This window comes from Phodopus roborovskii, unplaced genomic scaffold (assembly GCF_943737965.1).
Source record: "Phodopus roborovskii unplaced genomic scaffold, PHOROB, whole genome shotgun sequence".
Taxonomy (NCBI): domain Eukaryota; kingdom Metazoa; phylum Chordata; class Mammalia; order Rodentia; family Cricetidae; genus Phodopus; species Phodopus roborovskii.
This window is the reverse complement of record NW_026126422.1, coordinates 1,830,674-1,846,278: the sequence shown is the minus strand read 5'-3', so window position 1 is coordinate 1,846,278 and position 15,605 is coordinate 1,830,674. Positions and strand designations below refer to the sequence as shown.

The window sequence follows — 15,605 nt, the reverse complement described above, 5'->3', positions numbered from 1 at the left end:
AAGAATACACATGAGCTTCTCCAGAAAACTGGAGAAAGGTCCCTGATTGATTAGACCAGTAAACAAATAAAGTTCCCTTGCCTGGAGAGCTTAAAAATGCCCTGCCCCTGGTGGACAAGGCCCAGTTCAGTGGGTTTGTTAGTCCCCTGCTTACCCGCCGCTGTGAGTAAGAAGAGGTTACCCCTAGAGAGAGGCGGAAGACAGCATTCCCGAGAGACCTTTGACACCTTAACATTTATGAAATGTTTTACCCTCTGCTCTGGGTTTTGTTTGTTTGGATTTTTTTGTTTTTTGTTAAGTTAATGCTTTAAAGTAATAACCATTCCATATGTTTTGTTCCTTAATATTCTGGAAAAATGTTCTTGAAGGAAGAGTCACCGATCTCTTGCATCATCGTGCCACCAGAACCACTGTGCACACCAGCCTGTGTCCCAGGGTTCACAATCTGATTGAGAAGCACAAAACCTAATGCTTTTCAAGCTCCTTTTCAGCCAGGATCTAAGAATCTGAACTCTTATAATACTTTGTGTGTTTCTGTTCATGAGCAAAAGTTAAGCTGATGGGCGCTTTTGCCGGTAAAGAAGACAGTTTGGCCCAGTGACAGCTTTCATCCCCGGGAAGCTGGTGGTTTTCAGCAAAGAACGGGCACGTAGGACAGAAACAGAAAAGCATAAACATAAGCTTTTGCCTTTAATTGCTTTTTTCTTTACTGGATATGTGTATGTGCCTCTGAGTCTGTATGTGCCAGGTGCATGCAGGAACTTGAGGAGACCAGGGGGTGTTGGAGCCCAGAGGAGTTGCAGATGGGTAGGAGCTACCAGATGTGGGTGCTGAGAACCAAAAACCAGACCATCACCAGAGCAGCAATCACTCTTAATCACTGAGCCATCTTGCCAGCCCCAATATATGATTATTAGAAGCCAGGGAGAGTCCGGTAAAATTGCGTATGTTAGCAAAAAAAGACTCTATTCCACTAAAAACTCTGAGTTTTGGCAGGGACCGGACAGACAGGCACCCCTCAGAAAGAAGATCTTCTTAACATCACATCCCCGGAGTCAGGGAGCGCAGCAGTGAGGTGCCCCCCCCCCCCCCCCCGGCCCGCCCATTTTGTTCGTCTTTACAACTGAAGACACATCGCTGGTGAAGCCGCCAGCTTTTCCTCTGCTTGTTCACATGCACCTAAAAGGAAAATAGCTATGCTAGGCCTCCTTGCAAATTAATGCACCACCATTCTCGTTACTGCCAAGAAGTCTGTCAGGTCTAAGACTTCTAAACACGCTGGTTTTAGAGGAGTAAAATTGTAAAAGAAATGTATCTAAAAATCTGCAAAATGTGGTATGTCCAGCTGCATGTGCATGCTTAGTTGCTGTTTCTCTTTAACATCCTGGTAGATCATTGCCACCGCCGTCTGCCACACTGATGCCTATACCCTGAGCGGAGCTGATCCTGAGGGGTGCTTCCCAGTGATCTTGGGACATGAAGGTGCTGGAATCGTGGAAAGTGTCGGTGAAGGGGTGACTAAGGTGAAGGCAGGTAAGGAAAGTATTTAATCCACTCCTAATGACTTCGGCTTGTTTGGGTAGGGATGGTATTGTCTGGTTAATATGCAGCTGTTCATTTATTTATGAGCAGGTCATCACCTAAGAAAGTTGTCACAGTTAGTCTCACTTTTCTTGGAAGTACAAATATTTGGATTCACTTCTTCCTCTTTGATTTTGCAGGCTGCTTTTCATTTGAAACTGTCTCAAGTACATTACCAAAAGCAATTTTGGCAAATTAAGCAAGAATATTTAGAGATGCATCAACGAATTGGTGTTCCTGAAACATACCGACCTCTTTATCCTCCAATTATTTAGAGTTTCATTTAGTTCAAAAACTTTGAAACCTACCTGTTTGTGCATGGCTGGCTAGTGTCTGGACCCTGCCCTTTAGATAATGGTTCTAGGCTTTGAGGCTTTTTCTTTGCAGAATTGCATCACTTGTTGAAATGAAGAGGGCTGCTGTGTTCACTTAGAGCCAGCTGCGTCATTCAGGGTAATGACCTCACATTTGTTTCCCAGGTGATACCGTCATCCCTCTTTACATCCCGCAGTGTGGAGAATGCAAATTTTGTCTGAATCCTAAAACAAACCTTTGCCAGAAGATAAGGTTAGTATCTTTTTTTTTTTTTTTTTTTTAATACGTGGGTTTACTCTGTGTGTGTGTCTGTTGCACATGTAGGGGCCACAGCAGGACATCAAAGAAGCTCACCCCTCCCTCCCCTCTTCCTCCCTGTTGCATGACAAAACTCCTGGGGAGATGTAACACATGTGTCTACTTAGCCCACATAAGGAACCCACAACACATCAAAGTCCAGCTTGGTGAAATGAACCATGAGTTGTATTGGGGTCCCTTATAGGAATATGGGTGAGGGATTACTTACAGGAGCACAAATACAGAAAGACAGTTGCATCACCAAAGCCCACACCAGCATGGATGACAGCTCACAAAGGCTGGGAACCTAGAGCACGTAGCACAGCCTACAGCCAGATAAACAAGTTAAAGAGTGTCCTTTCCAAGTGACTCAGATGCTCTAAACCTCTTCCAGGCAGCTGCTTGGGTCTGAGAGTCTTCTCTGCAGCTTGGCTGTCTTGTCTCAAGGGGACTCTTAACTTTCATTGCTCACTCTGGCAAGAAGGGGCCTAATGAGTCTGGCCAGTTTCAGGAACTTCCTGAAGCTATTTTTGGGTTGTTTGCCCTCCTGCTTGAGGAGCTTCCTTGCAGAATGAAACGTTTCAGTTCAGAGGAAACTATTGCACAGCTTCCCCGTTCTATTCCTTTGAGACAGGGTCCCTTAAATGGAAGCTGTGCATTTCAGCTCCTGGGCCACAGCTCCTGTCTGCCTGACTCCCTTCTTTCTCTCCTCCTGCCCTCCCCCAGCACCAGGGTTACAAGCATCTGGAGTCAGGCCTGATGTTTTACATGGGTTCTGCAGTTTGGACTCAGGTCTCCATGTGTACACAGTAAGTGCTTATAACTGCTGAGCCATCTCCCCAGCCCTGTTTTATTGTAGTCTTAGAATAGATCTTATTAACAGTAAGTATGGTGTTAGAGAGATGGCTCAGTGGTTAAAAGCACCTGTTGTACTAGTTGCTCTTCCAGAGGACCCAGGTTTGATTCCTAACACCCACATAGTAGCTCAACAACCATCTGTAACTCCAGTTCAGGGGTAACTGACACCCTCTTCTGGCCTCGAGGCACCAGACACACTCATGGTGGGCATAAATACATAGATACATACAGGCAAAATACCCATACACACCCAAAAATATAATCATCACAGCAAGTAATTATGTGGTGATTTATACAGTGCCTTTTTTCAGGAGTTAATTCTGTCTTTAAAGAGGCCTTGCTGTCAGTGTTACTAAGCTCTGTCTTTTCAAGGATGAGAAAAACCAAGATTCACCAGCCATTATGATCTAAGACAGGAGCTGGTTACCAGGAATGGTGGTCCACACCTGTAATCTCAACACTAAAGAAATGGAGGCAGGAGGGTCACAGCCCAGACTATACAAGTATGGCCTTGTTTCAAAGACCCAAAGAAGGGTGGTGTGGGTAGGTGGTCAGAGTTTTCTGAGTACATTGTCTTCCTGTAACAGCCAGCTAAATTGGCAAGGAAAGACTTTTTTTTTTTTTTTTTTTTTTTTAAGTGAAATGAAATCGTTTTTATGAGCTATTTTATTGTGCATTAAATCAAAGTAATAAAAGTTACCCGAAGGGCATTACGTGAAGCCTACAAGAGATAACAAACCCCTTGACACAGAGAAAGTTGTTCTATTATGAGGTGTGGCATACCACCTAAGGACCCTTGAGACCATTAGGCCTTGTTTGCTGCTTTTTTTTTTTTTTAATTGAGGTAGAGCATACATCCATACAGTACTCATGGTACACAGATTGTATATGTGCAGCCCAGTGAATGTTTTCATGTATACATGCCTGCTGGATAGACCCTTCTCCCAGATACAGGTGGGGATCTCTGCTGGCACCTCTCTGGGTCCCTCATGTCCCTTCCAGACCCATCCCTGACTCCTGCAGAGGTCGCCACTGTCCTCTGCTTCCCTGTAGAACTTTGTGTGGTTGGATCATGCGGCATGTGCTGTCAGGTTTCTTACATTTGTGTCTCGGCAGTGTGTAAGTTCCTGTGCCCATGTCTACTTTTGTGGTGTTCTGTCGTATTCCACTCCAGCCACCAGGGTTTGTTCATCCGCCTGTTGGTGGACATACCAAGGCGGGCTGTTAACATTAGTGCTGCCTTCTTACCTGTTTTATTTGGGTATGTACTGTCTCTAGGAGGATTCCTGTGATTTGATTGGCTAAGGTGTGAGAAGCACACACACACACACAGCTTTCCAGTGTGAGTGAAAGAGTTTCTACACCTACAACAATGCATAGACCTGTTTACTCCTGTTTTTTTTTTTTTTTTTTTTTTTTTTTTTGTATTTATCTGAGTTTATACCAGGTTATTGTGCTTATTAGAAATGATAGGTATTGGGCCTGAGAAGATGGCTCAGTTGGGAAAATTCAGATTCCCCAGAAACCACATCAGAGCTACCTGCAGTAGCACAAGTATGCAATCCCAGCACACCCTAGGAACAATCAGTAGGGTCAACTCACCCAGCTAACTAACTAACACAGTAGCAAAGAGACCCGGTCTCAGAGAGACTAAGAGCAACCTCAAGGTTGTCCTCTGACCTACATACACACACACACACACACACACACACACACACACACACACACACACACACACACACACACACACACACACACACAGAGTTAACCCTCACACCATTGGATACAGTGCTTGCCGTGCATTCTGATTTTTGTAGCAATAATCTACCAGGAAGATGCTGCTGCTTCCCCACACTGTAGTGAGGCACCAGAAGCTTGGAGTAGTAGCTCAGGGCCACCCACATCTGGCTAAGCTTGTATTCCTAAGCAAATGCCAGTCCCCTGCCTCTCGTAAGATAACTGAGTTTGGGAGGTGTTTGAGAGGCGTTTTGCTTGTTTGGCTTTCCCCCTAGTGGTAATTCACCACAGTCAAAGAGAAAGGCCAGCCTTGGTGGTACTGATGCACACCTTTAATCTCAGCACTCAACGTAGAGGCAGGTGGATCTCTGTGAGTTTGAGACCATCCTGATCTACGTATCACCCACAGCTACACAGTGAAGCCCTGAGAAATGTTACCCTACTGAAGCCCCGGGGAGGCGCCTTTGTTTCTCACTAGATGAGTTGGATAATTTGTTTGGAATCTTATATAAATTCTAGTTTGGGCTCCATCATTTATGAAGCTTTATTTGCTTGTAAGTTTTTATCGAGTTTTAAAATAATGTCATGGAAGTTGAAGCTGTTGGAATCTGTTCAGTTCTTATGGCACAATTTAACTGAGATAGAACACAGGGTTGGGGGGATACGCTGCTTATGGTATACAGATCCAGGAAGGACAACAAAGCCGAGGGAGATCAGGGTTTGTAAGTATCTACTAAGGTGTTTTCGGAATTCAGAAAGTTGTTAATGCATTAGAATGGCAGCTCTCAACCATTGGGTCACAACCCCTTTGGGTGGGGGGGGTCAAACAACCCCTTCATAGTGGTCGCACTTCAGATACCTGGAATATCACATATTTTATGTTACCTTTCATAATCGTAACAAAATTATAATTATGAAGTAGCTGCGAAAAAAATTTCTGGTTGGAGGTCATCACAACATTAAAAGGGTCACACACAGCATTAGGAAGGTTGAGAAACACTGCATTGAGGTTATGGGTTTTTGTCTTAGTATACTTTTCTGAGTATTGGCGGCTCATTATTTTTAAAACTGATTTTTTTTTTCCTATAGTTAAGGAAATAAATCTCCCTTCTATTTTCCTTTTCCTTTTTTCTTCTCTAGAATCACTCAGGGGAAAGGGTTAATGCCCGATGGCACTACCAGATTCACCTGCAAAGGAAAGCCTCTTTTCCACTTCATGGGAACCAGCACATTTTCAGAGTACACAGTTGTGGCTGACATCTCCGTTGCTAAAATTGACCCTTCGGCACCTTTGGATAAAGTCTGCCTTCTCGGCTGTGGTGTTTCAACCGGCTACGGTGCTGCTGTGAACACTGCCAAGGTAAGAGACTGGCCTGGGTGGGTCAGTGAGACATTGCTGGAACACTGGCCATCCTGTGTTCTTGGCATGCTGCTTATGTACTGTCTTTGATGACAGGTGGAGCCTGGTTCTACCTGTGCCATCTTTGGCTTGGGAGGAGTCGGATTGGCAGTGATCATGGGCTGTAAAGTGGCTGGTGCATCCCGGATCATTGGTATCGACATCAATAAAGATAAATTCGCAAAGGCCAAGGAATTTGGAGCCTCCGAATGTATTAATCCCCAAGATTTCAAGAAACCCATCCAGGAAGTGCTCATTGAGATGACAGATGGGGGAGTAGACTTCTCCTTTGAGTGTATTGGCAATGTGAAGGTCATGGTGAGTGTGTGTACGTTCATTCTTTTTGTGCTTAAAATACTTTCTTAAAATGCAGGTTCCTTAGGATTAATGGTTGTTTTGTTTTGGAAGGAACAGCTTTGATAGGAATTAATTCTAAAGAAGGGGGGGTGATAGCTTCTTAAACTATTTGAGTGGGAAATGATAGAAGGGATCAGAGAAAGATGAACAATAAAAAAATGTTTCTTTGCCTTTGAGTGTATGTTAACTGCTTATCTCATGAAATGAAAAGCTAAACAGTGTGAAGAACATGAGCTTTGGGATTGGATACAGGCACATACATCCTGATGCTGTGAGCTGAGCAAAGGATGCGGATTCTTTTTTTTAGGATGCGGATTCTAACAGACAAAATAGTGACTGTCTTACACTTACTTTTCACAGCTTCTTGCACTAAATTTTTCATTTTAGACCTTATACGTATGAACGGTTTGCCTATGAATATGTATGCACACGACATGTGTACTTAGTCCCCACAAAGTCAAAAGAGGTCATCGGACCCTCCAGAACTGGAGTTAGGGATGGTCGTGAGCCCCGTTGTGGGTGCTGGGATCCGAAACCCAGTCCTCTGTAAGAGCAGAAAGTGCCCTAAACTGATGAGCTGTCTCTCTAGCCCTAAAATCTTTCATTTTAATTTGAGTTAGGGTTTACTTTTATTTTTAAACTGATATTTAAAAACATAAAACTTTGCCGAGTAATAATCAATCTTTGTACTGTTTTCATATGTATGCCTAAATGGGGAGGCTTTGAAGGCTGTCGGGCTTTGTTTAGTAGGAATAGCAGCCGGCAGACACTTAGGCTATGCTACAGCAAACATGCTGTTCCATCCTTGTTTGGGTCAGGCCTCCCCAGTCCTCCCTGATCCATTTCATCGCCCTCTTCTTTCCTCTCAGGAAGGAGTTTTTCTGGCAAAGAGAGTTCATGAGGAGAGAGGAAGTCATCTCTAGGAAGCTTGGCCTTAACTTAATGCGGCCTTTGCGAATGGCATTGGCAGGTTTAATGATGTGTTGGCGTGTCTTCCTTTAGCTCGCCGCCTTCTGCCTCCTCGGTGCCTGACAGTCAGGGTTGGATGAGGTGATGAGTGTGACAGTTGTGAAAAGTGGGTTTGGCTTTCGGAAGCTGTGTTGGTGGTGCACTTAAAAGGTCTTCTCATCGAGTAAAAAGTAAAATTAGCACGGTTCTTCTAATCCGACAGGATCCCCTGGCTCCAATCTTGGGCCTTGGTCCCCTTCACCAAACAGTGTTATCTTCTAGCCATGTTTCATTTTCCAGATGAACTTCTAGGATCTGCCCTTGAACCATCTTTCTTCCATTGCAGCTGTCTGTCTTTGTGTCTGTCTTTGGGACCAGTCTATCCCCCATGACCCTGGCACTCCATGCACAGACTGAAGTTGCTGAGCCCTTCCTCGTGCCAGCTTTTGAGTCCCGATTTGCACCCCAGGGCTGAGACCACAGGGTGTGGCACTTGAGACTACACTGTCAACAGCTCCTTCCTTCCATCCTTGCCTTCACATTGTCACAGGTGCCTGCAGAGATGTGTTCTCCTGGACCTTCTCCAAGGTTACTGAGCTGATGTACATTTCTGTCTCTCCTTTCTCCCTCTTTCCTCCTCCTCCAGAAGCCATCATCCATATCGGAACAGTCCCCACCTGCACCATCCTTAATTACCTGCCCTCCTCCCTTGTCATGTAATTAATTCCCTTCTGTCGGAATCAATCTCCGAAGCTTGAGAAATCTGTGTAAGCCTTTCTTCCTGGTTTGGATTCTCTCCTGGCCTTTTAGTTCTTCCTAGGTGGCACTGGGTTTGACTGCCCCGCCCACCCAAAGAAACAACCATCACAGTAAGTGGTTCTCTAAACCATTTTCCACAGCTAATGAGAGCTGAGGCAAGAGGGGTGGACAGCTCAGACGGCTTCTGCTCCTCCTCTCGTGGAGAATTCTAAAGTGTTCCTCTGTAATCTTTCTGATTACTGTCATTCTTACTGGAATAAGGTGATGTGTTGTGGTTTTGAGGCTCAGTGATGTGTTGTGGTTTTGAGTCTCAGAAGTGACTAGTGGTGTTTAACATGTTTTTTCACATGTTTTCACGTATCTACTCGCCATCTGTGTGTGCTTTGGAGAAATGTCCCTTTATATCCCTTGCCCAGGTTGTTTGGCATTTTATTGTTGGGATTTTAGGGGTTCCTTGTAATTTTACAAATGATGTGTGCGCCGCATCTGCGCTCTGTTGTTCTCTGCTATGCAGAAGTCTTTTTATTTGCTGTGTTCCATCTGTTTGCTCTGCTTTCACTTCCTATGTTGAGATCTTATCCAAGATTTTATTTATGTATGTATGTATGTGTGTGTGTGTGTGTGTGTAAATATATATATATATTCCCTATTAAATATATTTACGTACTTCCCCTACGTTTTCTTCTAGTAGTGTGATAGTCTCGGATCTTAAATTTGAGTCCATTTGTAGTTAATTTTTTTAATAACTCATGAGAGAAAAGCAGTCTAGATTCATTCGCTTTCATTGTAGATATAGGGTATAAAATTAAAAAAGAAAGCAGGTAAAAGCCTTGTTCAATTTTTTTTAATATTCGGGTTAATTTTTAAAGCTGCTTGTTAAAATATAATTGCTTGATAAAATTACGACTGAACATTATTTGGGAATGTGTTGCCATCTTTTTTAATCGCCCTGTGTCACCCTTCCTCCTCTAGAAGGTTTTGGGGAAGAGGGCATTCTCAGTGCAGTTCATGGACATCTGTGATTGCATCTTATCTCTGTGCTTGCAGAGAGCAGCCCTTGAGGCAACCCACAAAGGCTGGGGAGTCAGTGTGGTGGTCGGCGTAGCTGCTTCGGGTGAAGAAATCTCCACTCGACCATTCCAGCTGGTGACAGGACGCACGTGGAAAGGCACTGCCTTTGGAGGTAACGCCAGGGATAAGTAGATTTTCTCTACTCTGTTTCCATTGGCATAATTTAAATCCCAGTCTCATTTTCTTGGATTAACACAAATGATTGTATTTCTATCATGGATTGTTTCATGGGAGACTTGAGGAGAAGGCTTGCAGAATGCACCAGGCTGCTGGTGCTGGGGAGGCATTCTGCTTCTCCTGGAGTAAACAGAACCAAATGATACAGGCTTCCAAAAGAAGAGCCAGGTGTAGCACTGCAGCATTTAATCCTAACACCTGCGAGGCACAGGCAGGCGTGAGGCCGGTCTGGCGTACATACTGAGTTCCAGGACAGCCAGAAACCCCGGCTCAAAAAAAAAGGAAGGAAAGAAGGAGAGCAAGCAAGAATGAATGAGCAGAAGTTGGAGGCAGGCTGGGTGAGCTGTCCCAGAGTTTCTTGTGTGGATTTAGTTGTCATGGTTACCATAGTGCTGGTTTCAGTAGTAACCAGTACTGAGTCCTAAACTGAAATACAGACAAAAGTCTTTAGCAAAATTAAAAGCTATTAAACTGATGATCCTCACACGTAGGTGTGATCCTAAGAGGGGTTAGTCGTTTGTTTAGTACTATCTAAGTGCGGGTAAAGGTTGGGCAGTCTTTTCGTGGTGCTCAGCTGGGGAGAAGATAGCAAAACATGTCTCACAGAGCCCAACTGTTGTGAAGAATGACCTCCATGGTTCTTACAGGCTTTCAAAACTAAACAAACCTATCCTGCCATCTTTGGGGGGGGGGGAGGGGCTATAAAATCCCAGGCACTTTGAATGATCAGTTTAAGAGAATGTATGTCAAGATCCCATACCTTGTATTATACCAGCTTTTTTGAAACCCACAATAAAAGCCTTCAAATATATGCTAAAATGAGGGCATGACCAAAATTTCCTTTAGGATTAAACTGTTTACAAGATGTCAGTCTGATTAAATGGTTTCTAGTGTCTTGGAACTGTTTAATGGCACATGCTCCTGAGGGCACCATACTCCAGGAGCTGGATTTAAAGGGCCTTTGAAGCCAGAGTTACACGGACTAACTAGGCAAGTGCTGCCTAGCAGATTTATAAGCTGTTTGTTTATGAGGCAGAGTTGACCAGGCTGGCCTTGAACTTGCCACTGTAGCTGACCTCTCAGGTCTATCTCACCAGGCCCAGTGTTTAGTAACCCTCATATAGGAAAATAGCAATTAACTCTGAAGTATTTACTTTTTCACAGCTCAGGGTGTGTCTGATTCTTCCCACATGCCAGTTTTAGCATGTTTCATTCCCCTTGAATTCCACTTAACCTTTGAACTTTCTTGGTGTCACCCAGGAAAGGAACATGACTAAGCATACTGGAGAAACTTGTTACATAAATTATCCTGAAGAATGTGATTTCTTTCAGGATGGAAGAGTGTGGAGAGTGTCCCAAAGCTGGTGTCTGAATATATGTCCAAAAAGATAAAAGTTGATGAATTTGTGACTAACAATCTGCCCTTCGACCAAGTTAACAAAGCCTTAGACCTGATGCACTCAGGGGAAAGGTGAGTTTTAGACTTAACTGTGCAATACAGAATTCGTAATGGCCTGATCCAAGAGGGGGTCAAAACAAATAGAATGTCAAGTGATCTAAAAATTCACCACTCAGGACTCAAAGGGAGACCTGTCTGCTGTCAAGCCCAATGACTTGAGTTCAGTGCCCAGGTCCCACACTGGAAGAAGAGAACTTATCTCCACACACACATACCAGGTTTGTGTGTGCACGCGCACACACACACACACACACACACACACTCACCACTCACACTAAATAAATATAACTCTTTTAGTTCATCTGTCAAATTTTATTCCTCTTGCTCTGTCTTGCAGCATTCGAACTGTTCTAAAGATGTGAGTTCAGAAGAGAACATCCTGTGCTTTCTTTCTCCTGTGATTGGATAAGAACAGACTGACAGATCTGCTAGCCCTTGAGATGTCACAAACTACTAAAGAAATGTGTGTAATCATGGCTCTAATCAAGGACGAGGCAAATAGTCACAAACAAGTCACTTTTTTGAACTCTCCACATAAATAATTGCGGCTCATCAAGAAATATTTTAGCATAATAAAAATGCTTTCTGCATTTGTATATAAGTTGAATTTCTTTAGGCCACCTGGTATGCCATCTAGAAACAGTGCTGACCCCAAAGAAAGGCAGATTTTTAATTCATTCACTTGGGTTAACAACAGCCAGGCAGCCTGGCTCCACATGGCTTCTTTTGGTGGAATTTTGAGAAAACGGTGTACTCAGTCAACTGGACACTGACAATTCCGCATGTGTGACCAGTAAAGGCCTTGCACAATGCACCACGGGATTTGCTCCTGCTTCCGCGTATATGCAACTTCTCCAGAGAGCCCACAATGAGGTCACACTGTGATGACTGCAGAACAGTGCTCAGTGGCATGACCTACCCAGCTACTGATACTGCAAATGTGCTTCACAGTCACATTGCCATTTAAGCTGTTGCTAAGCCGTGCACAGAGACAGAGTGTGTCCCCTTAGCCACACAGTTAAAGTTAGATCCCTGGTGTCTTGGTCCTGCTTCTCTCAAGACAAGATACAAACGCACTTACAAGTTCATATTACAAAGATGCAAACAAGCAACTTTGGCTTGTTACCGGGAGTTGGGTGGGAAAATGGTACCTCATTACTCCAGAAAAAAATGTAAGTTTGACCGATAAAAGCTGTACATAGGGATCTGTCAACCCTCTTCACAAGTTTCTTTCAGTAGATGGTAATTAAACAGATCCTCAACTGGTCAACGTGCAGAGATAAAGACTGCTCAACCCTAAATGAGAGGCTCTGAGAGTTTGTGGAAGATGGGGTGCAAAGACTTTAAGAGCTAAGGATGGTAGATTATTTCAAGCAAACTTCTCCAGGTACAACCTAGGAATCGCATAGGAATTCAATGCGGTTTGTGACAGCACACAAGACCTGCACATGGCCAAGCCGAAGTGCCAGCATGGAGACAGGGAAGTAAGCACAGAATCCCATCATTAGCTAAGGAGCTCTTGTGGCATGACCCCTATGCTCACATTCTAGGGCAGGCCTCCACTCCGAGCAAAAAACACAAAAGTTGGGTAGGAAGATGAAGGTGGATCTGGGAGGTGGTGGGGGAGGGGAGGGGTGGGATCCAAATTACACTATCAAATTCTCAATGGGAAAAGTTATTTAAATAAGAATCTAGCCTGGCGGTGGTGGCATGCACCTTTAATCCCAGCAGAGGAAGGCAGATCTCTTGTGAGTCAGAGCAAGTTCTAGGACAGCCAAGGCTTGTCTCCAACCTGCACTCCCACCAAAAGAACCTAGGAGCTAACAGTGATAGTCAAGTTGGAGTTGAGGGGCTTGCTAAGGGTCGGGCAGTAGACTGTCAGCTAAGCTAATAAACGTAGACAGAAAGTGCTTCTTTGTAAAAATGTCAATATAAATGGAATACTGGATTTGGGAAATGCAAGGTAACAGTGGGTTCAGGCAAGGGTATCAATGAATGCTAAAATCACAGTGAAAATGACATCCAAATTGCCTCCAACTAGCTCCCACAATCCACTTGTTTAAAAAAAAAAGTAATGGGGAAAAATAGGGATGGGTAACAGACACAAAGTGATCAAGCACATTGGAATACTGTGACAACTCATATGGGCCGTAATGAATGCAACGTGACATCTATGAAGCCTTCTGTCAAAATATTTCTCCTCAGCATATCCTCACGAGAATTAGACTTTTATATGGAACAGACACGATTTTTCAAGTATTAATTTCCTAAAATACTAAAAGGGCAGGGAAGTTACTCTAGAACAAAGAAACTACCGCTCTGGGACCAGCAGGAAGAAACTTGGGGGAAACTAAGTCTGCATATACTTTTATTAATGTAACAATTATGTTATTACCACACATACTCCTTTGCTGGGGTGTGGGTACTTACTGGAAATTAAACTGCAAAGCCTCATGTGCTAGTCAAGCACTCTGTCCTACACTCCTGGCACAAACGCACTTACAGAAATACAGACTCAAGCAGTAGTAGGTAAAGTAAAACCCTTTTCTTGTGTACAAAGCCCTGGATTCAATCCCGGGACCAGGTTAGGGTAAAGTCCATAATAAGGGATGTCCTTCTGTATGTTATGAATATGTTCTCTTACTGGTTGATGAATAAAGCTGTTTTGACCAATGGGCGGGCAGGGTTTAGCCAGGCAGGAAATCAAAACAGGGTAGAGAAAGGTAGTAGAGGAGTCAAGAAAACACCATACAGCTGGCAGTCAGGTAGGATGCCCAAGCATTCGCTTGTAAGCCAAGACCAGGAGGAGATATGTAGATCAATAGAAATGAAAGAACTAGCCAATAAGAAGCCTGAGCCATCAGCCGAACAGTTTGCGATTGATATAAGCTTCTGTGTTTATTTGGTACTAAACAGCTAGCTACAGGACAGACACTTCCATCTACATGAAGCAAAGGGGGCAAAATTTTTACAGCTGGATATAGATAACAAATATTTTAATTTCAACTTTCCTATACCATTTTCAAAACATCAAGATAAAATCTTATTTTCTGTAAAGTATGGCGTGTACAAGGCCACACCTGCACTGGGACTAGAGAAAACAGGAGTCCCTCTCTAGCACTCGGCCTTTTCTTTCAAGGCAGCATCTCGCTGAGCCTGAGGCCCCTGGTTTTTGGCTCTGCTGACAGTCAGCAAACTCCAGCAATCTCCTACTACTGGGGACACACCTGGCTTTGCCATGGGTGCTGGGATCACAACTCTGGTGCTCACGACTGTGCATCAAGCAAGCACTCTAACTACTAAGCCATCTCTAGTCCAAGAGTAAAAACTTTAAGGACAGATCATTTACATACCCCATGGGTGTGCATCTACTTGTGCAGAGCACAGTATTCTGTTGCTAATTTCAACCAAAGCAGAAGTGAATTAGAAGACAGAAATTAAAGTGTCCAACTGCAGCCTTGTCTGTAATTTAACACACATGGGCAACAAGAATAAATACTGGTGAAAAGGTTCTAAAGTACTTACCCACCACAAAAAAATAGAAAGCAAAGATAAGGAATGTGAGTTTATTTTCATTGTCATGTAACTGGATTTGGAGTCACCTAGGAGACACACTTATGGGAGTGTCTGGAATTACCTGAGGAGCGAAGACCCATGCTGAATGTAAAAAGGCAACCATCATAGGGCCTGGACTGAATACAGAGGAAAAGGAGGAAGCCAGCTAAGCACCAGCATAATCTCATCTGCTTCCCAAGGACACAAGGTGACCTACAGGTTGATGATGCTCTATCACAGCGCCATTCTTCAAGATACGTCATGACCCTTTTAAATGCTAAGCCCAAATAAATCTTCCCTTAGTTGCTTTTGTTGGGCACTGTCAGCAACAAGAAAGCACTAATACCAAGGGCAAACAAGTTTTCTTGGTATTAGTGCCCATGTGATTGCTTATTTTTATTGTCAAGTAACTGGATTTGGAGTCACGTAGGAGACACTTACGGGACAACAGGAGGAAAAGAACGATCATCTCACCAGTTAGCCTGTGCATGCTGTAGCAGACTGCCTACTATGTACACAGTCACCAGTTCAATCCCAGCACTGACAAGCAAGTTACTACATTAACTGTGGTTGTACACTGATGCAAGTAGAGGTCTTGTAAACTAAACATACTTTTTATTGGAGATATGTAATTAGAATAGAGCCCACATTGGTTTTATTTGTTTTTGTTTTTTGTTTTTAATTCAAACCAAGGAAAGCATTCCTACCAGCATGTATGTATGCATATATATATACATACACATACATACACATAAATATATGTATATTTATATTTTCCCCAGGAAACTATACCAAGATTTTGCTGCTGAAGCTCTCTTTTCTAATGATATAAATTGAACACAACCCCACTTACTAATCTGCCAGAATACAAACTTTTCCCCTAAATACTCTTGGCCTTAAAAACTCTCATAATACAGCTACATCTCAAATGGCGCTGGCACGCTGCTGGATTAAACAGCATGCACTTATGGTACAATATTATACCTGGAAAGGTGTGTATGCTCCAATGGTCATGAGTTTAGTTTAGATTATGAAATTAGCCTCATTCCCATGAATTCCCTCGGAAATGCCAACAAATGCAACTACAGTAGG

At 43.5% G+C, this 15,605-nt stretch overlaps 1 protein-coding gene across 2 annotated transcripts in view; it reads left to right on the top strand.

The window, feature by feature from the left end:
* Positions 1 to 11,548, top strand: part of Adh5 (alcohol dehydrogenase 5 (class III), chi polypeptide) — a 131,708-nt gene extending 120,160 nt beyond the window's left edge. For both annotated transcript variants that reach the window (XM_051185406.1, XM_051185405.1), the window contains 7 exons: positions 1,392 to 1,533; positions 2,061 to 2,148; positions 5,929 to 6,148; positions 6,245 to 6,505; positions 9,299 to 9,434; positions 10,832 to 10,970; positions 11,296 to 11,548. In XM_051185406.1, the coding sequence (XP_051041363.1) occupies positions 5,951 to 6,148; positions 6,245 to 6,505; positions 9,299 to 9,434; positions 10,832 to 10,970; positions 11,296 to 11,320 (759 nt within the window). In that variant the 5' untranslated portion in view covers positions 1,392 to 1,533; positions 2,061 to 2,148; positions 5,929 to 5,950 and the 3' untranslated portion in view covers positions 11,321 to 11,548. The remainder of the gene's footprint in view (positions 1 to 1,391; positions 1,534 to 2,060; positions 2,149 to 5,928; positions 6,149 to 6,244; positions 6,506 to 9,298; positions 9,435 to 10,831; positions 10,971 to 11,295) is intronic.
* The last annotated feature ends 4,057 nt before the right edge of the window (positions 11,549 to 15,605 follow it).